Raw genomic sequence first — 24,206 nt, 5'->3', positions numbered from 1 at the left:
GGCATTTTCCTCTTTTCTATATGCTAAAGGATACCATTGACTTCAATGTTATTTTGTGTTGCTGAATATGTCGATTATGTACATGTCGTCCCCCGCATGCTCACTGCTGTTGAATTACCCTCTTCCCTAAGTCTGGACGCTCCCCCCCCCCCCCCCCTCTCCCCCCTCTCCACCTTCTCTTCCCCCCCCCCCTCTACCTAATAAGCTTCTCTCATACCCCATCAGTGCAATGTACCGTGTTATAATCCCCTCTGTTTTTGTTTTGTACCCCATAAATGTGATATTTCTTTTCCTGCACAATAAATACTATTGATGGAAAAAAAAAAAAAACATTACTATGTTTGTTTGAACAAAGCTATAAGGTAACACATTATGTATTCCAATGTGTTTTTATGGTGGAGTATGTGTGAGCTACAATAAAACTGAAGTGTTTGCTTTCACAATTAAGTAACCAGACACATTTGCCACAAACAGGCATATGTATGTATTTAAGCTATGAGTGATGACGTTGCTAGGCAGAAAAGTTGTAAGCAACAGTGAATCACATGTGTTCCATGTGTAGTGATTTGTTTACATTTCTCAAACATATGGATAGCTAACGGAGATTTGTTTAACATTTCAGCTTCTAGTCCTGGGAACAGCATCCCTCCGCAACAACAGCAACACAGTGACATGGAGGAGACAAACATCTTAGAAATGCAGCCATTAATGCAAGGAATGAGCCCCCCAGCACATGTGAGTACACCACCACAGCAAAGCACACCACCACCACAACACAGCCCAACAACACCAGGAACACAAGGCCCTGATCAGGTGTTTTGGACCATTTGGGCTAGACAGCAGGCCACTAATGAAGATTGCCTGGGTAAGCAGACACAAATGTTTGCAAGCCTACCATCTCACCTCAGAAGAATATCAAGAAATCTGAGTAGACAAAATGAACAAACAACCAGAATAGGCAATATCATGGAACTCATGCGTTACACAGGTCATGGGCAGCTTACAGCGCATAATGGAAGAACAGCACAGACAACAGCAAAGTTATATGAGCATTTTTCAAAACAATCAAAAGATTAATGAAAGTTTATTCCGAATAGTAGACAATAAAAATGCTGCTACACGTGAACTCAATGCCACCCTCACTAACCTGAATGAAACACTCAGATGCATGCACCAACAGCAAACAAGCAGCAGTTCTGGTACGACTACTCCAAATATCATGCCAGTCTCATCACCACCAAGACGCTCCACCAGAGCATGACAACATGACAGTGCTAAAGGCAAAGGGCAGGACAAGCAGCCACCAAAAAAAACGTGAAAATAATACAAGTTAGACATTTGGGATAAGTAACTCAAAATAGTTAGTAAGTGTATTTTTGGCGAAAAATATATAACACTTAGCTCCTTGACACTTTTTTCAACATCATTAATTATAAGTGCTACAAACAAAAACAAAAAATTTGTACGCACATTTATTCTTTACCATTTTTTTTTGGTATTGGAGGAGAGAAATGTTGATGGAGTCACACATACATGTTAGCAGGAAGTAAACTGACCACTTGATTTTTTTCTAATCATTACTCTTTCTAGATTCCAATCATTCTCTTTTCCTGCAGACACAATAATTGGCAGCCAGGCAGAATGTCTTTAGCAAGAAGTAAACTGACCACTTGATTTTTTACTAATCATTACTCTTTCTAGATTCCAATCATTCTCTTTTCCTGCAGACAATCCAAATTACTATGTTATTGATACATATTTTAGCTTTCTTCTCTATACAACATTACAAGAAGAACACAATTGAGTTGCGTAAAAAACTTGTAATATGTTGGCTTTGTTGTTTTTTAAAAAACATTGTCAAAATGAATGTCAATATTGTTGGGACATGTTTGTGTGTGTTAAAAATTAGTACGAATGTTTTTACACATGATGCTGAAACAAACAAATATGTACTTTTACATCAAAAATCAAAGAATGTGTATAATAATGTATATGTGTGGCAAACTGTGTATTTACTTACACATCATCAAGTTTACAGCATCAAACATGAAACATGAAAAATGGAGTGCAGCTTCAATCCCCCCCTCTCCCCATTTATATCACTGTGGGGAGAGGGGTGCTGCCAAAGACCATCCGCTGTCCCTGCACTGTGTAAAGATGCTGCTGCATCTATTCTCAACACTGCAGCCACAGCTAGGAGCTATGCAAATGTAACAGAGGGCACATTGTCTTTTTATAGCAAATACAGATAACTGCTGGTGAAAATCATAAACCTCAACACCTATATTTATACCAGGGTTGCGGGAGCTACAGCGATATGCATCCTAAGAAGTACATCTGGAGGTGGGACCTACTATACATGATATGCATCTATACGGAGCATACTATGTTTATGTGTGCAGTCCTGTACTTTAAAAAAGTGGATTTCTGTGGCACACAAATATTTCACATCAACTCAATAATCACTATACACTGTGCATACCTCCCAACTGTCCCCATTTTGCGGGACAGTCCCTTTCTTTGGGACTGTCCTGCATCCCGCGGTGGGAAGGGGCAGTTGGGAGTCTCCTGTCACTCGCTGCTCTGCTGTAGAGCAGCGGTGAATAGACAATGTGCGTCTATTCACAGGAGACAGAGGGAGAAGGGGCATGCCAGCAGATCAGAGAGTGCCGTTTATGCCCCCTTCAGTGACGAAAACGGCGAGGTGGCAGGTGGTCGTGAAATTCTTGCAAAGCCACCCCCCCTATTGCCGAGGTCATGCCCCGTTTTCAGGTGGGCGTTCTTCTGTAGAGGTGGGCACTTCAGAGCAGCAGCGGTGGGTGTCCAGTGCCAGGACCATGTATTGGTTCCCTGCACCGGACTTCAAGCGGCGATGGTTCAGCAGCCAACACAAAGCGACACCAGCGGCCTTTCAAAACTGGCACCCTCCGTGAGCCAATCGCGGCTTGCGGAGCGGCAGCCAATGGGAAGTGGCCGTGGCGAACCAATCAGAGCTTACCGCACCTGGCCCAGCCCCTGGCGTGTGACGTCAGACACCACCAGAACCAGGAGAGAGGAGGCCACGCAGATGAGCGGCGAAGAGCTCCGGTGGCCGCTGAAGAGACCAGAAGACGCTGGGCTCCAGGAGGAAGATTTCCAGCAGTGGCTGGACGCGGAATAGAAGAGGCAGCGTCGCTGGCCAGGACGGGCCAGTGACAGAAGAGTGCGGCTGAGGACCCGGAGAGGCGACCAGGGGAGGAGTGGAAAAGCACCTTTCAACACCCCTCCCCCCCCCCACACACACACACACACACACCTCCCTAGACCACCGGGGATCTGGCATGAGGCCAGTGGGGACAGTCAGGCCACAGGCCTGTGGGCACAGTATATGGGCACTAAGCCTGTGGGGCATTTTCAGGCATTAGGCCTGTGCCTACAGTAGAGGGCATTAGGCCCAAGTCAAAGTGTGGCCTATTAGGGAATAAGGTGACCCTGGGCATTAGGCCCAGGCCACCCATCTGGCACCAAGTTAATCGGGTGCTAGGCCTGTGGGATAAAGTCAGGCCTCTGGCCTGTGTGCAGTAAGGGGGCCCATATTAGGCGGGCAGAGAGCCCGTGCCCACAAGTGTGCTCCCCTCAGGCAGGCTGTAAGCAAGAGCCTCTGAAGTTTTGTGGGCAGTAGGCCCAATTACGCAGTGTGTTGGAGGTGGCAGGCTTGCTTGGCCATGCAAGGTCCAGATACACCTCAGCAGTGGCGTAACTACTGCCCCCGCAGTCCTCTTGGGGGCGAGGGGCTGCGGGGGCGCCACTGATTTAGCACAGATTGACATGCGGACGAGCGTCCGCATGTCAATCTGCGGTCTCCTTCCCTCCGCTGCTGTGTTGGAGGGACCCGGAGGGCACCACGCGCGCCTCTTCCGTGTCCCTCCTGGCTCTCCGGCCGGTCTAATAAAGGAAGTGCCGTTCGTGAGCTCTGATTGGCTCACGAACCGGCACTTCCTTTATTAGACCGGCCGGAGAGCCAGGAGGGACACGGGAGAGGCGCGCGCTATACGCTCCATGTCCCTCCAACACAAAGGAGCGGGGGTGGGGGAGCAGGCACTGAGGAGGGCATATGTGGCACTGTGGGGGAATATCTGGCACTGGGGGCATATACGTGGCACTGTGGGGGAATATCTGGCACTGGGGGCATATACCTGGCACTGTGGGGGAATATCTGGCACTGGGGGGAGCAGGCACTGAGGGGGCATATGTGGCACTGTGGGGGAATATCAGGCACTGGGGGCATATACCTGGCACTGTGGGGGAATATCTGGGACTGGGGGCATATACCTGGCACTGTGGGGGAATATCTGGCACTGGGGGGAGCAGGCACTGAGGGGGCATATGTGGCACTGTGGGGGAATATCTGGCACTGGGGGGAATATCTGGCACTGGGGGCATATACCTGGCACTGTGGGGGAATATCTGGCACTGGGGGCATATACCTGGCACTGTGGGGGAATATCTGGCACTGGGGGGAGCAGGCACTGAGGGGGCATATGTGGCACTGTGGGGGAATATCTGGCACTGGGGGCATATACCTGGCACTGTGGGGGAATATCTGGGACTGGGGGCATATACCTGGCACTGTGGGGGAATATCTGGCACTGGGGGGAGCAGGCACTGAGGGGGCATATGTGGCACTGTGGGGGAATATCTGGCACTGGGGGCATATACCTGGCACTGTGGGGGAATATCTGGGACTGGGGGCATATACCTGGCACTGTGGGGGAAAATCTGGCACTGGGGGCATATGTGGCACTGGGGGGGGGGTATATTTGGCACTGGGGGCATGTACCTGGCACTGGGGGCATATGTGGCACTGGGGGGGGGGTATATTTGGCACTGGGGGCATGTACCTGGCACTGTGGGGGAATATCTGGCACTGGGGGCATATGTGGCACTGGGAGCACGGCCCTAGCAACAAGCACTACCCCCTAGCAACGAGCATGACACCCTGAGCATGAAAATCCCTGGCACCGTGCATGGAATCAAGAGCATGAAACCCCTGGCAACGAGCAGGTAATTTAAAAGTAATTAGAAGCCTTACTGTAGAACGTAATGTGTAATGGGTATTACGGTGTGTGGCATAATGTATCACGGACATTGCGGTGTGTGTCATAATGTGTCAGGCATTACGGTGTGTTGTATACTATATCACGGCCATTGTGGTATGTGGTAAAATGTCTCAGGATCATTGCCGTGTGTGTCATACTGTGTCACAGACATTGTATGTGCTATAATGTATCAGGGGCATTGCAGTGTGTAGCATAATATATAACGGGCATTGCGATTCCTGTCATAATGTGTCACAGGCATGTGTGGCATAATGTGTCGGGGGCATTACAGTGTGTGCATATTGTGTCATGTGCATTATTGTGTGTGGCATAATGTCTGAGGGCCTTTGCAGTATGTGGCATAATGTATACTGGGCATTACTATAAGGAGGAAAAATGACAAATAATGTAAGGGGCATGAATCAGGATTATTTTTCTTTCCTGTGGTGGCTAACGTCTGGGCGTGCAGGTTGCAAAACTGGGGTATAAGGTAGTCTTTTCCTGCAATGTCACGCCCCTTTATGCGAAGCCACGCCCATTTAACCGAAGCCACGCCCCCTTTTACGGCGCACATGTTTGTCCCTTTACTAGTGCCAATTATGGGGGGGGGGGGGGGGCGCCAAAGAATTTTTTGGCTTGGGGGAGAAAAATTTCTAGTTACGCCACTGCACCTCAGCACGTAAGTTCTGCATAGGTGAGAGTTGGGTGGCTGAGCTTATGTGCCAATGTGCCACTGGTGTATCCTCTTTTCCGATGAAAAAAGAGTTGATACTTCTATTTCCCTTCCTTCCTAGCTCGTCGGCCGTCTACTTCTGGAAGGGGATCACCGTGTCCGGGTTCCAGTAAAGATTCCAGGTCCGTTGAGGTTTCCGTGACCTGAAGGTTAGAGTGCGGCGCGAGGTAAGCAGTGAGACTACACCTGCACGGCAGCAGGTACCGCACCCCCACCCCTCTCACACTTCAAAGTTGGGAGGTATGTACTGTGTAACATTTCTGGGTGGCACTACACATTTGATTTTTCACAGTAGCAGTTTTGAGACAACGGATATTTCAGTGTCAATTGCAATCCATGCTGAATCTCCCCCTAAATCACCATGCTACACCGCTCAGTTACACCAGGTCTCTCCCATAGATCCAAGGAGCGGGTGTCAGGCAGAGGTCATCAGTCTGGAAGCAGGAGTGGGGCTGGTGAGTATTGTGGTTTTTTGGTTTTTTTTAGTGTGTGAAGCGGCTCTACAAGGGGGCATCTTCTACTGGGGGCAACTTCTACTAGGGGCATCTATAAAGGGGCATAACTACTGGGGGCAGCTGTACTGGGGGCATCTATACTTGGGCATAACTACTGGGGGCATCTATACTGGGGCATAACTACTGGGGTCAACTTCTACTAGGGGGCAGCTTCTTCTTCTGGAGGCATCTATACTGGGGCATAACTACAGGGGGCAACTGTATTGGGGGCAGCTTCTACTGGGGCATAACTACAGGGGGCAACTGTACGGGGGTCATCTATACTGGGGCATATCTACTGGGGGCACAACTGAGGGCATTGCATAGGGGGCACTTAATAAGGGTCATCACTCCTGGGGATGTAAAGGGCACTACTACTGGGGGCACTGTATAATGGGCACCAAAACTATGGGCTTTACATAAGGGGCACTACAACTGTGAGCACTACCACTACAGTGGGCATTGCATAAGGGGCACTACTACTGAGGGCATTGTATAAGGGGTGCTACTGCTGTGGTCATGTTGGGTGACCACGCCCCTTTCTAACTTGAGACCACGCCCCTTTTTACGGCGGGCACGATGCCTTTAGTCCTTGGGCGGGGAGGAGAGTACCACCACCTCTCCAGGACCACTTTAAGCACTGTATATTATATATACATACACAGGGCCGGATTAACAATGGGGCGGATGGTGCTGCAGCTCCAGGCCCCAAGTCAAAATAGGCCCACAGGATCTATTGTGCTGCTGGTGTAGACAGGAAAAAATGTTATACCGCTACAGCAGCCTGCAACGACTGCCCGCGTCTACCGATAATACAAGTTATACTTTCTTGTGCAACTAGTCTCCAGTGCCGTGATTTCCTGAGGAGGGTATGCTGTTTTAACACTGGTGCACGGAGACCTGCTGTTTCTCAGAGTTGGAGTGCCGGCTGCTATGGACTATGTATATATATATATATATATATATATATATATATATATACACACACACACACACACACACACATATATATACATATATGTATTATTTATATATATATATATATATATATATACACACACACACACACACACACACACACATATACAGTGGTCGAAGTGGGCTGGTATGCGACGGTATGGCATACCGGCATTTCGCCACTGACCCGGAAGTATGCAGGCCATAGGTGTGAACACAGGCACCCCCCACTCACATGCTTGCCGCCAATTAATGTCACCCCCTGCTGCCAATTAATGTTGTCCCCCCAGAGGCGCCCGGCCAGGTCTCGTTCTTGAGGAGACGGAGGAGCGGGACATGGCAGGAGCTCTAGTCACACTTGCTCCCGCTATCTGTCTTAGCGCCGTGGCTCCTGTGTGAGGCTGCTGCCACCGTCCACGGAGGGAGCGACGGCGGCTGGGAGCTATGGGGAGCAGTGTCCACGACGGTGGCCGGGACCTGGGAGCTACGGGGAGCAGGTGACATTCTTGTTTAACTTAGCGAGCAAGAGCGAGTACCTTTCACTACAATCCTGCCCCCCCTGCTTCGCACCACTGCTCCTATCCTGCTCCGCACCACTGCTCCCATCCTGCCCCCCCTGCTCCGCACCACTGTTCCCATCCTGACCCCCTGCTCCACACCACTGCTCCCATCCTGCCCCGCACCACTGTTCCCATCCTGCCCTGCACCACCGCTCCCATCCTCCCCCCCCGCCCCGCAACACTCCTCCCATCCTGCCCCCCCTGCTCCGTATGACTGCTCCCATCCTGCCCCACCCCACTGCTCTCATCCTGCCCCCCTGCTCCGCACCACTGCTCCCATCCTGCCCCGCACCACTGCTCCCATCCTGTCTCCCCTGTTCCACACCCCTGCTCCCATCCTGCCCCTAAGCTCTGCACCACTGCTCCCATGCTCCTATCCTGCCCCCTCCTGCTCCACACCACTGCTCCCATCCTGCCCCCCCCTGCTCTGCACCACTGCTCCCATCATGCCCCCCATGCTCCGCACCACTGCTCCCATCTAGCCCCTTCCTGCTCCGCACCACTGCTCCCATCCTGACCCCCTGTCCCGCTCCACTGCTTCCATCCTGCCCCCTCTGCTCCGCACCACTCCGTACCTCCTTGCACCCCTTCCACCCTCTGCCTCCTCCTCTGCTACACCGCCCTCAGCAGCCCGCCACCGCCCTCAGTCCTTCTCTGCACCTCCGCTTCATGCCGACCACAGCCTCCTCATCCACCGCACCGCAGACCACAGCATCCCCAGCACCGCCGCTGCTAAATAGGTAATCTTACCCTGCTGCCTTTCTCTTTCCCTAGTCCCTACTGTATACCCTTGCTGTCCCTCTCTCTGTCACTCTCCCTGTCATTCTTGTTTAACTTAGCGAGCAAGAGTGAGTACCTTTCACTACCATCCTGCCCCCCCTGCTCCTATCCTGCTCCGCACCACTGCTCCCATCCTGCCCCGCACCACTGCTCCCATCCTGCCCCCCCTGCTCCGCACCACTGCTCCCATCCTGACCCCCTGCTCCGCACCACTGTATGAACGTCAGGTATAGACGCAATTTTTCTATGAAACCAAACCGAGAAGGCAGATATATGAACCCTGAGGGAGGCCAGACGAAGGCCTATATCCAGGCCGTGTTGCAGAAAAGGAAGAAAATATTGTGGGCGCTCGGAGGGGATCGAATATAATGACTGCTGGTTTTGAAAAAATTAATTAATTTAGTTTATTGGTAAAAAGAACTTCTAACAAGTAGACATTATAATATGGCTAAATGCCATTAGCAATACATGTGCACAATTGAGTAATACTAATATAATAAGAACAATTTAAAACAATGATTACAAATAAAAATGACTGTGTTCTGGGCCTCAGAACTACTAAGTATACTTAGGTACCAGCTCTAATATTGTTAGTCCTTTTGCATGCAAGGCCTGTTAGTGTTAGTAAAAGTTAGTATTACTTTGACTCATGCTGCACTCTGCAGGAGAAGGCTGGTTTATTAATACGTAATGCTTGTCGATACTTCACCCAAAAGAAGAGCTGGTGTATAGTCTTCAGTACTGAGACTGGACGCACTTGGTGTCGATCCCGCAGCTGTCTCCTGTCCGTGGAGTAATTTCACTCCACTCACTGGCTGTATGGCGATCCGCTCAGCGGCGGTTCTCTTTAGCAGTGCCTGTGGTAGATGGTATGGTGTGCGGTCATGAGCACTGTGCCTCAGCAAGAACGGAGACTGGGAATCACACGTGCTGTTTCTGAGTAGCAGGGGACGCTGTGATGCCGCGATTCGCGGTTTCCGGGTTCGGGGCTTCCGGCTTCCGGTTGCGGTCCACCTGCGTTCCACAGTCGTAATAGGTCACCTGACGCGTTTCTCCGCCTCCAAAGTGGGCGGTTTCATCAGAGGTATGCAGAAAAGCCAGAATTCTGGAAGTTCTGAATCTGTATGCATCATAATTATTATCAGCATACCAGGTGAAGTAAGAATTCCAGACCCTGTATTAAATCCGGGCAGATGCCGGTTTGCGGGCTTTTAACATAGTTTGGATGACCGCCTCAGAGAATCCTTTGGCCCTCAGGAGTGATGCTTCAAGAGCCACGCCGTCAAAGCCAGTCTGGCCAGGTCTGGCTAAAGACAAGGGCCCTGTACGAGGAGGTCTGGGTGCTGAGGAAGTAGAATGGGACGCTCTGTTAGTAGACACTGCAGGTCTGAGAACTAATGCTGTCTGGGCCACGCTGGAGCAACTAGAAGTAGTATTCCTTCTTCTTGTTTGAACTTCTGCAGGACCTTGGGCAGGAGTGACACTGGAGGGAACATGTAGGGCAGCTAAAAGTTCCATGGAATTGCTAGTGTGTCCACGAAAGCTGCTTGAGGATCCCTGGTCTTTGATCCGAAGACCGTAATCTTGTGATTGTGTCGAGATGCTACATCTGGTAGGCCCCACTTGTCCACTAGGAGTTGAAAGACTTCCGAATGAAGACTCCACTCTCCGGCGTGCACGTCCTGGCGACTGAGGACGTCCGCTTCCCAGTTTAGGACGCCCGGAATGAACACTGCTGATATTGCTGGCAGATTGCGTTCCGCCCAACAAAGGATTTTTGACACTTCCATCATAGCCATGCGGCTTTGAGTGCCGCCTTGATGGTTTATGTATGCCACCGTGGTGGTACACTCTGACTGTACTTGAACCGGCCTGTTCTGTACCAGAGGCAGGCGAGAGTCAATGCATTGAACACCGCCCGCAACTCCAGAATGTTTATTGGGAGGAGTGATTCCTCCTTGGTCCATCGACCCTGAAAAGAGTGTTGCTCCAACACCATAACCCATCCCCTCAGACTGGCATTTGTTGTCAGCAGGACCCAGTCTGGGATCCAGAAGGGACGGCCCCTGCTCAATTGCTGTTCCTGAGGTCAGTGACAGACAAACTTCCGGAGTCAAAGTGATCATGTGAGATCTGATCCGATGAGGTAGGCCGTCCCACTTGGAAAGAATTAACCTCTGCAGAGGGCGGGAATGAAATTGAGCGTACTCTACCATGTCAAAAACTGACACAATCAGGCCAAGTGCTTGCATCGCCGAGTCTATCGACACTCTGTGGTGACAAAGGAAGCATCTTATCCTGTCCTGAAGCTTCAGGACTTTTTCCGGAGACAGAAACAGTCGCTGACTGTGTGTGTCCAGGAGTGCTCCCAGGTGCACCATGCTCTGAGCTGGGACCAGCGAGGATTTCTTCCAATTGATGAGCCACCCGTGGGCTTGAAGGAAGCTTACCGTCAGTTGCAGATGACTGAGGAGGACATCGTGGGCGTTTGCCAGAATCAGCAAGTCGTCCAGATATGGCAGGATCCTGACTTCCTGGCGACGGAGATGGGCCGTCATTATGGCCATGACCTTGGTGAAGATCCGAGGAGCCATAGCCAGTCCAAATGGCAGAGCCTGGAACTGATAGTGGAGGTCGCCAATAGCAAACCACAAATACTGCTGATGCGACATGGCAATAGGTATATGCAGGTACGCATCCTGTATATCCAGGGATACCATATTGTCTCCGGGTTCCATAGCCAGTACAATTGAGCACAGTGTTTCCATATGGAACTTGGACATTCTCACAAACTTGTTCAGTGATTTGAGGTTGAGCATAGGCCGGAAAGACCTATTGGATTTCGGAACTAGAAACAGGGTCGAATAGTAACCTCTGCCTCTGTGGGACAGAGGTACTGACACTACCACTCCTGTATTCAGGAGGAAACTTACAACCTTTTGCAGAGCTTGCACCTTTAACGGATCCGAAGGGATAACCGTGGTGCAAAACTGGTGAGGGGGACATCTCTTGAATGAGACTGCGTACCCGTGAGAGACTACTTTCAGCACCCATGCATCTGAAGTGGTCTTTAACCAGACCTGGGTGAACTGCAGAAGTCAGCCTCCCACCCTGGGTTCCCCCAGGGGGAGGCCTTCCCCATCATGCAGCAGGCTTGTCTTGTTTAGAAGCAGGCTGACGAGCCGCCCAGGTTTGTTTAGCCTTGGGCTTTGTGGTTTTGGGAGCACGAGACTGTCTCGCGTATGCCTGACCTTTTGCTTTCCCTTGAGGCCGAAAGGAACGAAAAGTGGTACCTTTTGCCTTCTGTGCAGAAGGATTAGTATTTGAGAAAAAAAGCCGTCTTAGCAGCTGCTAACTCATACATAATTTGATTAAAGTCCTTCCCCAAACAAAATATCCTCCTAAAAGGGGAGTACTTCCAAGGTCTTTTTGGAGTCCAGGTCCACCTTCCATGACCTCAACCAGAATACGGCGAGCCAGGACAGACGTATTCGACGGCTTGGCTGCCAACACACCCTCCTCAGAGGACGCATCCTGAATGTAATAGGTGACGGTGGTAATGTGAGACAGGTATTGTCTGGCATTGTCAGATATATCCTCGGGCAGCTCTTCCTCTAATGCCTGAACCCATGACTCAATACCTTTTGCAGCCAAAGAGGCTGCAATAGTGGGTCTATGTACAGCACCTGTAAGGGAGTAAATAGATTTCAGGCATCCCTCCACACGCTTATCTGTCAGTTCCTTCAGTGAAGTGACAGTGGTGACAGGCAGAGTGGATGACACCACTAGGCGGGTGACATGCGAATCCACCGGCGGTGGATTTTCCCGCTTGTTACATAACTCTGCACTGGAGAGGATAGCGAGCCAAGGCCCGTTTAGACAGAGGGAATTAGACCAGGGCTCCTGTCTGATGTCCACCAAATGGTCAGAATGGGGTAATAGATTTTTTTTTCCTCTCTTTATTTTGAAAAGTGGAAAGCAGTACAATACAACAATAGTTACCTCCAGATATGCAATGATCCAGGGTACAGTCCAATAAATGTTGCATGACATAATGGGGGTCATTCCGAGTTGTTCGCTCGCAAGCTGCTTTTAGCAGCTTTGCACACGCTAAGCTGCCGCCTACTGGGAGTGAATCTTAGCTTATCAAAATTGCGAACGAAAGATTCGCAATATTGCGATAAGACATCTCTGTGCAGTTTCTGAGTAACTCGAAAACTTACTCTGCCAGTGCGATCAGTTCAGTGCTTGTCGTTCCTGGTTTGACGTCACAAACACACCCAGCGTTCGCCCAGACACTCCTCCGTTTCTCCAGCCACTCCCGCGTTTTTCCCAGAAACGGTAGCGTTTTTTCATACACGCCCATAAAACGGCCAGTTTCCGCCCAGAAACACCCACTTCCTGTCAATCACATTACGATCACCAGAACGAAGAAAAAACCGTGAGTAAAATTCCTAACTGCATAGCAAATTTACTTGGCGCAGTCGCAGTGCGGACATTGCGCATGCGCACTAAGCGGAAAATCGCTGCGATGCGAAGAAATTTACAGAGCGAACAACTCGGAATGACCCCCAATATACATCAGAATATAAAACATCAATAAAGTCCACTTTAATTTTATATTTTTTGTAGATACACAAAACATTAAGAATGCCAAATTGATTTCTCACAAATATTTTAAATGCCCGCTCTAATATATATTGTAAAGCCTGCATCTCTTATTACCATATCCCATGAATGTGTGCTATACATCGCAAAACACTGCATCCCATAAGAGAATCCAATACACCCACACATTATCTGAGTTCCAAAGCTCATTGATGTATATATTTGTTATTAAAAGGATATGGATTCAATATATATTACAAAGTACAGTATACCTATAGTTACATGATTACAACTCACACAGTAAGCAGTTAATACATAAAGTGACATACAGTTACATGCCAGCATACAATACCATTATCCTTAAGTTATATAAATTCGTCTTTCCATATCACTCTCTCTCTCTCTCTCTCTGTAAAGTAATGCTGGGACTCCATCTTCCTCTGAGACCAAAACAGGAACTACCTTTCTGTGTGATCAGCAAAATGTGTTATCTAGTTTCTGGGGGAGGGGTTCACGATGAGTCACCAGTCCCTTTGTATATGCTGAACAGGTTCAGCCTTGGGGACGTCCAAATGGCCTGGCCTGAGTTTCCTGTCCACCACCTGTTTGGAATATCTATTGTTCTAATAAAAGTGATTTTAGCTTTTATACATGTAATCATAACTATCCGCTGCAATGTCCCACAACTTCACAACAAGCATCAAATGAATCTACACATCAATCTGGTTGCTTCAATAGTAAACATGACAGGTCTAATTGGTTCCGTTCAAATAATACACATACATGACACCACTCCATCATATACAATTCTAAATCATCATGATGTCTGGCACATAATATTATTATAATTATGTACTGTATGAAATAAGTGTTGAATCCATCTCTGTGGCATGTCCGTGTAAATGTGTGTGTTACCATATATTGCTGTGCTCGCTGCGCATATTTGCAAGTATAGCGACTCATAATGTGTGTAATTTGTTTGTTCTCTTTATGTAAGATTTTTTTGATTTCGACAGTCCACCCTTTGGCAGTAAACAATAACTGCCATCAATTATCAACATAAGAAAAAAATATTTCATACCATAATCGGTGACCTAGACACAAGTATGTATGCATTTCGCAAATCAGACACTTGACTATATTTGGGGAAGACAGGGAGGAGGACGAGACATCCTCTATATGCACTCGGTGGTCATGGGACCACTGGTTGGGTGTGGGACAACATTCAACCTATAGAGTATGCTGGGACAGTGCTTTGGCCTATAATGTCTGATTTGCAACGAACATTTCACAAATACATGTACCTACGTCTTTGTACACTGATGTTTGGATTCGATTGAGGTTCTGCTGGGTAGATGAAAAAGACACAAACAAATCATGACAGTGACATATAAAATTTTCATGATCTACATATTCCTATCATTTTCTGAACATTGTTTCCATTTTTGGAACGTATGCTAGGTCTGTTTAATCATTGAACAAGGGTTATAAGTAGTGTCCTTCCTAAATAACATAAACCTTCGGAGTTCGGGGAGAGCCACTCATAAACCTTTCTTCCACATATGTTAGTGAGCTCTTTATCTGCAGTGTGTGAATAGCCATTGTCTGACAGTTCCTGATTACCTCTGAACTCCATAACTACTAGACCTTTGATTTTTCTCTGACTTTAACAAACTGATCGGCTAATCCTGGGATCCTATAAGGAGATCACTCCTTCCTACAAAACCAGTTCCAGTCCCACACTCGACTCCTCATAAAAAAAAACCCTCACAAAAATAGAATAACCTGAAAGAAAATGTTTGTCAGCGGGAAAGAGAGAAAAGAGAAATAGAACAAACAACTCTTGTTCATAACATATCAATTACAATGACTGGTCTTTCTGCAGTCCTTTAGTACGCTCAGGTAGTGTCCAACAGTGCCGCCTCTCAGTCTTCACGGAACAGAGTCTCTGGTGATACGAGGTTCTCTTTGCCTTGCTCTTTGGACACACAGTTCACTTGGAACACACAGTTCACTTTGCTCTCCACCTTGCTCTTTAAACACACAAACTCGATGAATGTGAGCAATAAACTACTTTGTCACGAGTTCTCTCCGGGTCAGCGACCTTCTTGCAGTGGGACGAGTGGACCCAAGACTCTCTTTCGGCGACCTTTAGTGCTGTCAACAAATCTTGGTATGGTCCTTCCCATCTGTCTATTAGGCAACTTGAGCGTAAGAACAATCACACAGTCTCTTGGTTCACAATCAAGACAGTTAGCATTAGGCATACCAGCAATCAACAGTTTCAAATTCTTTGTCAAGTTCTCAAATGCTGGCTCATCTCAACAAGGTACTGTACTGTCACCTCACTGGTGTATTTCTGATCATTGTGCGGATCAATCATGACATGAGGTTGTCTTCCAAAAACAACCCCAAAAAAACCACAAATACCAAAACCAAAACAACAAATTTCGAAGAGGGTGATTCGTTGAGTGAAGATCTGGGAGTGGTTCCGAAGCTACATAATACTAGTGGCAATATCTATAATCACAATAGTACAATTTCAAGCTTTGCTCCTACTTCTAGGGGTACCATTATCTACACACAAATTTCTGCACAATTTTTCTTTGCGGTAAACACAGCAGCATCCGTGGTGGCAGGAAATGCCTCTACCCAGTTTGAGAAAACATCAGTGCACACCAATACATAAGAATAATTCCTAAAGGGTGTTGACTGTACGAAGTCGATTTGTATTTCCTGAAAAGATCCGTCTGCAGGAGGGATATGGGATGGCTCTGTTGGTATTGCTTTACCAATATTCTTCCTCAAGCAAGTAAGACAGGTCATTGCTCTCTTACCTGCATGAGAATAGAATCCTGGCGCACACCAGTAGGCTCTCATCAGCCTGCACCTACCCTCTTTGCCTAGATGAGTCAGACCGTGTGCCACCTCAGCTAGACTTGGAAGGTATGCTCTGGGGGCTACTGGCTTACCATGTCCACCTGCCCACAGTCCTGAGGACTCCTGGCCATACCCCTTTGTCCTCCAGACTGCCTCTTCCTGCAGGGAACACAAATTTTTTGTATCTTAATTTAACTATCGTGTGTTTGCAATGTAGAGTACCATGAAAAAAGAAACATCTCTAGAGGAGAGAAAGAAGAAGAAAATGAAAAAGAAAATGTCAGGTTTGTAATTCACCAACAGGCATATCAGTGTCTATACAAAATTTCCCTTCACCAGTATTCCCATTCTCCACCCTTTGTGCATGACAAGGCACACTGCAGTAATACTGGTGTGACCTAGGCATGTGGAGTTTGAACTGTACTTGGGTCCATGTATTGTACCACCCTGTGTGAACGCAAAAGATGAAGAGGAAACTGTAGAGAAACAGAATAGAGGTTGGTGACAGATGACTTTGTAGAGGTGAAGAAGATTTTATAAAAATTTGACAACTGGATTGGGCACTACGGGGAAGTGATTCTCTACTTGGTCTACTCCCCTTAAAAAAAAAATTCTGTGTGTCTTATCTCTACTGGGACTATCCCAGCCATCAATCCAGTGTCCTGTCCATCCTAAGTTCATAGGGAACCCGGTATCTGTGAGATAATTTCCTCTACCTGTGATGGACATGCATCTAGAACAGTAGAATGCGACATTAGTCTTCAAGTTTTGTCAAAGGGTAATGTTGCATTTATTTTGTTCTTCCCATTAGCCGAATCTGTGTTTTCTATATGGCTTATGATTCCTTACTATATGTCCCTTGGTCCCGTCTATGGGCAATATTTACTAATATTCGTGTTTGAGTCGGTTTGTGTAGTGTTTAAACTCGTTTTGTATCGGGTGCATTTTCATGCAACTTTTTTAATCCATATACGCAAAGTTACGAAGCAGTCGACTTTATGGTTGTCGTGTTTTCCGATGTCGATGCCAGTCGGGTTTTTTTGGCACATTTACGGCCGTCATTGTCGTTTGCGTACGTGTTTTTGTTGTATTTGCTGTTTTTTTCCCTAAGTTTAACGCGGCAGGTTTTTTTTTTCCAGCGGCCGCATTTTCACTTTCAGTTTCGATTTTCATCCCCGTTCGTGATTGGTTGTGTTTCAGATGGTAGGAGTGTCTGTGCGCAACCATATAAATACGCCCCAAACCGTCCGCACCTCGTGGGTTTAGTTAGTGGTGAGGAGGAGGGAGGTTGTGCTGTGGAGGTAGGTGAATTTGTGGTTTGGTGAGGAGTGTTGGTAGCGATTTCTGAGTGTGGTATTGTTTTTGAAAGTCATCTTGTCATTCTTGTTGTCTTGTATTTTGTGGTTTTGTCTCATTTTTAGTTCAAGTTATTTTTCTTTATAGCCCCTTGTCAGTGTGTGTGTGTGTGTGTGTGTGTGTGTGTGTGTGTGTGTGTGTGTGTGTGAGTTGTGTAGTGGTAGTGGAGGAGTGTGTTGTTTGGTTTTTTTTTCTGTGTTAACTGTTTAGACACACAATTATGTGTGACTCAGAGGTGGGTGAGGTGGAGGGTGTGAGTGAGGGGGAGGAGGTGAGGTTAGTGAGGTGGAGGAGGTGGGTGAGGTTGCTGCAGCAGCCTCAAGTGATAGTGACAGTCAGAGTGCTCCGCAGCCACGCACCACTACTAAGACTGGGCGGAATGTTAAGTTTAGTTTTGCTGAAAATGTGGCATTGGTGCGTGAGCTGATGAAGTATCAGAGGCAGCTATTTGGCCCTGAGTCCGCCAAGGTACCAACATGGAGGAAGACGGTGTTGTGGGCGAAAGTTGTTGCTGCTGTCAATAGTGAGGGGGTGGTCAAGCGGACAGAGGACACGTGCCGCAAACGGTACTATGACATAAAGCGACGTGTCAAGTCCAAAATGGCCAAGGAGGCCAAGTCAGCTCAGAAAACCGGTGGTGGGCAGCCCTATATTGCAAAATATCTGGAGTATGAGGAGCCCATGCGGAGTGTAATCCCTCCAGAAGTTGTCTCTGCAACCCATGTCCGAGATTCAGTTAGGCCCAGGAAGAATGGTGAGCATGTGTATTTGCATTTACATTCTATGGTTTTTTATTGTTTAAAAAATGTGTGTCATGTGATGTTGCATATTACTCCCATCTTCAAGTGTGTGTCAGCAAATACATTGTTTTGGTTAATGTTTTATACAAAAGCCAATGTAACATCTTACTTTATTGTATGTCATGTGTTTTTCTGACAGATATTTTGCATGTGTAGTTTGGACTTGGTGTGTCTCTGAATTGTCCTGCAATAATGTTTTCCTTTTGGCCGATTTTTCAATTAAAATTGTGACTATGTTTTATATTTAAGTAATCCATGTGCAATGTTTTAAAAACAGTGGTTGTCATGTTAGAGTAGGGGTGGGCAAAATACGGCCCGCGGGCCGGATGCGGCCCGCAAACCGATCCTGCCCGGCCCACTGCCTCCCACTAGCAAGCAATGACAAGCGGCCCGACCGGCTGAGCTGCTTGTCATTGCTCTGCAATACCTCCAAGCTGCCGGTGCCAGTCTCCCCTGCTGCTGCTGCTGCACGGCGCCTGTGTTGTAGTAGCCTCCTCCTCCTCCCCCCGCCTGCAGAGTCCCCAGTGACAACGGCTATGTACAGCCGAAAAGGGGTGGAGCTACGTGTCGAGGAGGGGGCGGGACTACACGGGACCTCAGGGGGCGGAGCTACACGGGACAAGAGCCAGACTGCTACAGATCAATCTTTCCTGCACTGCCAGCCAGCCAGAATCAGTGAGTTAATGGAAAAAGTGAGTGAAAGAAAGAAAGTGTGTGTGTGTGTATATGTGAGAGTGTGTGTGTTAGTGTGTGTATATTTGTGTGTGCGGGCAGTGGCGTCAGACTGTCTTTAGGTTGGGGGGTAGAGATCTTTAGCTCTCGCTGTACCAACCCCTCCAGTGTTCTGTCACTGTGTCACCCCCACCGTGTTCTGTCACCATGTCACCCCCCATGTTCTGTCACCGAGTCACCCCCCAGTGTTCTGTCACCGTGTCACCCCCCCATGTTCTGTCACCCCACAGTGTTCTGTCACCGTGTCACACCCCCGTATTCTGTCACCGTGTCACCCCCCCATGTTCTGTCACCGTGTCACCCCCCCATGTTCTGTCACCGAGTCACCCCCCAGTGTTCTGTCACCGTGTCACCCCCCCGTATTCTGTCACCGTGTCACCCCCCCATGTTCTGTCACCGAGTCACCCCCCAGTGTTCTGTCACCGTGTCACTCCCCCATGTTCTGTCACCGAGTCACCCCCCAGTGTTCTGTCACCGTGTCACTCCCCCGTATTCTGTCACCGTGTCACCCCCCCATGTTCTGTCACCGAGTCACCCCCCAGTGTTCTGTCACCGAGTCACCCCCCAGTGTTCTGTCACCGTGTCACCCCCCCATGTTCTGTCACTGTGTCACCCCCCCATGTTCTGTCACCGAGTCACCCCCCAGTGTTCTGTCACCGTGTCACACCCCCGTATTCTGTCACCGTGTCACTCCCCCATGTTCTGTCACCATGTCACCCCCCCATGTTCTGTCACCGTATCACACCCCAGTGTTCTGTCACCGTGTCACCCCATGTTCTGTCACCATGTCACCCCCCCCATGTTCTGTCACCGTGTCACAACCCCGTGTTCTGTCACTGTGTCACACCCCGTGTTCTGTCACTGTGTCACCCCATGTTCTGTCATCGTGTCACCCCCCTGTGTTCTGTCACTGTGTCACACCCCCGTGTTCTATCACTGTGTCACACCTTTCCCCAGGGGCCATAAGACACTGGATAATTTGCTTGCTGCGCATTGATTATCCCAAATAAAATGTTAATGTGTAAAAGGGGGCTCTACCTGCTGTAATGTGTAAAAGGGAGCTCTACCTTCCGTACTGTGTAAAAAGGGGGCTCTACCGTCCATACTGTGTATAAGGGAGCTCTACCTGCCATAATGTGTGTAAAAGGGGCTCTACCTGGTATAATGTGTGTAAGTGGCGCTACTGTGTGGCGCAATTTGAATAATGGAGACTATTGAGCAGCCTAATATGAATCTATTCTTTTTTGGCCATGCCCCTTCCACATGAAGCCACGTCCCTATATTTTTGGCACGTGGGGGGGGTGGAGCTGCTATTTTATGTGTGGCCCTCGGATACTGACAAAAAAGCGTCAAGTGGCCCCTCAGCTGAAATAATTGCCCACCCCTGTGTTAGAGGCTGGAGTACTGGAAAGTGGTTTGGAATCCACTTACATGTGTAGTGTCATTATTAGATAATGTTAATTATTTAATTAAATTAACAATAATAATTATTATTATTTTTGCTTGTATTTGTACCGTGACACCACACTGCAGTGTAATTTTTGTGAAAAATTGCTACATTTTGTTTTGGCTTATATAGTGGTAATGTGTCTTTGGAGTGCCACATCACAGAGCAATTTATATATTGCATCTGTAATATTTTTCCTTTCAATACAAAATGAAGATGTGTGTGTTTATTTTTGTTGTTTTTTTTCTTTAACTTGTGGCCTATGTCAGTGTCCTGTACATGTTTTCCTGTGTTGATGTTGCCATAGTGCATATGTGTTTTGGTCAATGTTTTTTTTTTTTTTTTGTAATTCCGGTCCTTATGTTTTTCATAAATAAAAACCAAGCATTTCTTCAAGAATAAATGTTTATAAGCATAATGGGTGGATGTATACACAATAGCATGATTAAATTATTTTTTTAATTTTTTTATACAGTGTTAGAAAAAAGCAGTACTACTCGTCGGCCAGTAACTCCTATAACATCTGATGATGATGACACTGCGGAAGCAGGTAAAGTGTCCATTGTAGTATAGGGTATGCTTGTAAAGGAATGGCCATTACATAATTGCACTTTCATTAAAAGGTCCATCAAAAGAAGTATGGAGCAGCAGAAGTGGCACTTCTGAAAGACATCACCACAAAAAACCTGTGGCCGAAAAGAAAGCAAGGTCGTATGTCCCGGCCCAAACACAGCAGGCTACCCCGCCACGAAGATTATCGTCCGTATGTTCTGTCCCCCCACTCCAAATTTTGGACACACCTCCAAGACGTCATCCACACTCCCCTCATCTTGATTGTGAGTATCAAACTGAAAAAAATGTGTTAAATTTCAGTACGTAATCAAAAAATTTCATACCCGCATTAAGTCAAAACACATCAAAAACTTAAATACTTACCGCAGTAAGTAAAAGCTAAAATGTAATCCAAGCTAAATGTCCTTGTCCACATCCAGTAAAGATATGTATGTCCACTTAAGCCATACAGTATGACATTGTGTGTAAGATGCTGCAACAAAAAAGCATGTTGGTTTTATTGCAAAAAGTAAGGTTGTTTTTCCACATTTCACATGTGTGTTTGAGGTAACATTGCAAAATACATATAAAAACATTACTATGTTTGTTTGAACAAAGCTATAAGGTAACACATTATGTATTCCAATGTGTTTTTATGGTGGAGTATGTGTGAGCTACAATAAAACTGAAGCGTTTGCTTTCACAATTAAGTAACCAGACACATTTGCCACAAACAGGCATATGTATGTATTTAAGCTATGAGTGATGATGTTGCTAGGCAGAAAAGTTGTAAGCAACAGTGAATCACATGTGTTCCATGTGTAGTGATTTGTTTACATTTCTCAAACATATGGATAGCTAACGGAGATTTGTTTAACATTTCAGCTTCTAGTCCTGGGAACAGCATCCCTCCGCAACAACAGCAACACAGTGACATGGAGGAGACAAACATCTTAGAAATGCAGCCATTAATGCAAGGAATGAGCCCCCCAGCACCTGTGAGTACACCACCACAGCAAAGCACACCACCACAACACAGCCCAACAACACCAGGAACACAAGGCCCTGATCAGGTGTTTTGGACCATTTGGGCTAGACAGCAGGCCACTAATGAAGATTGCCTGGGTAAGCAGACACAAATGTTTGCAAGCCTACCATCTCACCTCAGAAGAATATCAAGAAATCTGAGTAGACAAAACGAACAAACAACCAGAATAGGCAATATCATGGAACTCATGCGTTACACAGGTCATGGGCAGCTTACAGCGCATAATGGAAGAACAGCACAGACAACAGCAAAGTTATATGAGCATTTTTCAAAACAATCAAAAGATTAATGAAAGTTTATTCCGAATAGTAGACAATCAAAATGCTGCTACACGTGAACTCAATGCCACCCTCACTAACCTGAATGAAACACTCAGATGCATGCACCAACAGCAAACAAGCAGCAGTTCTGGTACGACTACTCCAAATATCATGCCAGTCTCATCACCACCAAGACGCTCCACCAGAGCACGACAACATGACAGTGCTAAAGGCAAAGGGCAGGACAAGCAGCCACCAAAAAAAACGTGAAAATAATACAAGTTAGACATTTGGGATAAGTAACTCAAAATAGTTAGTAAGTGTATTTTTGGCGAAAAATATATAACACTTAGCTCCTTGACACTTTTTTCAACATCATTAATTATAAGTGCTACAAACAAAAACAAAAAATTTGTACGCACATTTATTCTTTACCATTTTTTTTTGGTATTGGAGGAGAGAAATGTTGATGGAGTCACACATACATGTTAGCAGGAAGTAAACTGACCACTTGATTTTTTTTCTAATCATTACTCTTTCTAGATTCCAATCATTCTCTTTTCCTGCAGACACAATAATTGGCAGCCAGGCAGAATGTCTTTAGCAAGAAGTAAACTGACCACTTGATTTTTTACTAATCATTACTCTTTCTAGATTCCAATCATTCTCTTTTCCTGCAGACAATCCAAATTACTATGTTATTGATACATATTTTAGCTTTCTTCTCTATACAACATTACAAGAAGAACACAATTGAGTTGCGTAAAAAACTTGTAATATGTTGGCTTTGTTGTTTTTTAAAAAAACATTGTCAAAATGAATGTCAGTATTGTTGGGACATGTTTGTGTGTGTTAAAAATTAGTACGAATGTTTTTACACATGATGCTGAAACAAACAAATATGTACTTTTACATCAAAAATCAAAGAATGTGTATAATAATGTATATGTGTGGCAAACTGTGTATTTACTTACACATCATCAAGTTTACAGCATCAAACATTAGGAAATAAATTATTCCTGATTACAGTAAGTTTGTGTGTCTTAAATATGATGGTGCATCACATATAGGGACACATGTATTCCTCAAGGCTAACATATTATATGTTGAGGAGTGTTTTTTGGGAACACAGGTTCTCAAACTCGGCCCTCAGGAACCCACACAGTGCATGTTTTGCAGGTCTCCTCACAGAATCACAAGTGACATAATTAGCTCCACCTGTGAACCTTTTAACATATGTCTGTGAGTAATTCATACACCTGTGCTTCTACTAGGTTACGTGAAAAACATGCACTGTGTGTGGTCCTGAGGGCCAAGTTTTGGAACCTGTGCATTAGGACGTTACACACAATGATAAAGTGAAATACTAAGTGGATTATGTGGGCTTGTAAAAAATTAGCACTGCAAGTTTACGATCACTTATCCAGACTTAATGCATGCCACTCATAATCTGTTGTTTTGAGTTTTAAAATACACACAATACACATGCGACATTTGTTTTTCATAAAGCGAGGGTATGTTTGTATGTGTCAAGGAGACAGACACATTCTGAGTAATGGTTTTTTGAAAAAAAAGGCAAAACATCTACTTATGATTACACAACAAATGGAATAAGCAAACCAAGCTTACCTTAGAAATAGCGATTGATGATCTCTTGCCTAACCTGCCTCCCTACATCTGTACTCCAAGTATCACCAGATGTCTCTAATTCCTCTGCTTGCTGGCTGCTTTCTTCCTCCTCCTCCTCCTCCTCCTCCTCCTCAACATGTGGCAGATGTTGTTGCAAACACATGTTATGAAGAAAGTAGCAGCAGAACACAATTTGAGTCACCTTGGAGGGACTATACAACAAAAGGCCACCAAACTTATCCAGACACCAAAACCTAGATTTCAGCACACCAAAACATCTTTCTATCACATT

General features: G+C 46.6%; 1 protein-coding gene across 3 annotated transcripts; it reads left to right on the top strand.

The window, feature by feature from the left end:
• Nucleotides 1–628: 628 nt before the first annotated feature.
• Nucleotides 629–23,260, top strand: LOC134901334 (histone-lysine N-methyltransferase 2D-like). 3 transcript variants are annotated; one of them, XR_010174844.1, is made up of 5 exons: nucleotides 629–735; nucleotides 5,873–5,978; nucleotides 20,901–20,975; nucleotides 21,049–21,261; nucleotides 21,863–23,260. XR_010174844.1 is itself a non-coding variant. In XM_063914309.1 (4 exons), the coding sequence occupies exons 1-4, from the start codon at nucleotides 16,314–16,316 to the stop codon at nucleotides 22,312–22,314; spliced, it is 801 nt and encodes a 266-aa protein (XP_063770379.1). In that variant the 5' UTR covers nucleotides 15,005–16,313; the 3' UTR covers nucleotides 22,315–23,260. The 3 variants fall into 3 exon arrangements, 1 of the variants encoding a protein (XP_063770379.1); XR_010174838.1 differs by lacking the exon at nucleotides 629–735 and having other exon boundaries at nucleotides 5,755–5,978; XM_063914309.1 differs by lacking the exons at nucleotides 629–735; nucleotides 5,873–5,978 and adding an exon at nucleotides 15,005–16,374.
• Nucleotides 23,261–24,206: the final 946 nt, after the last annotated feature.

This window comes from Pseudophryne corroboree, chromosome 1 (assembly GCF_028390025.1).
Source record: "Pseudophryne corroboree isolate aPseCor3 chromosome 1, aPseCor3.hap2, whole genome shotgun sequence".
Taxonomy (NCBI): domain Eukaryota; kingdom Metazoa; phylum Chordata; class Amphibia; order Anura; family Myobatrachidae; genus Pseudophryne; species Pseudophryne corroboree.
This window is presented reverse-complemented; position numbering and strand designations above follow the sequence as displayed.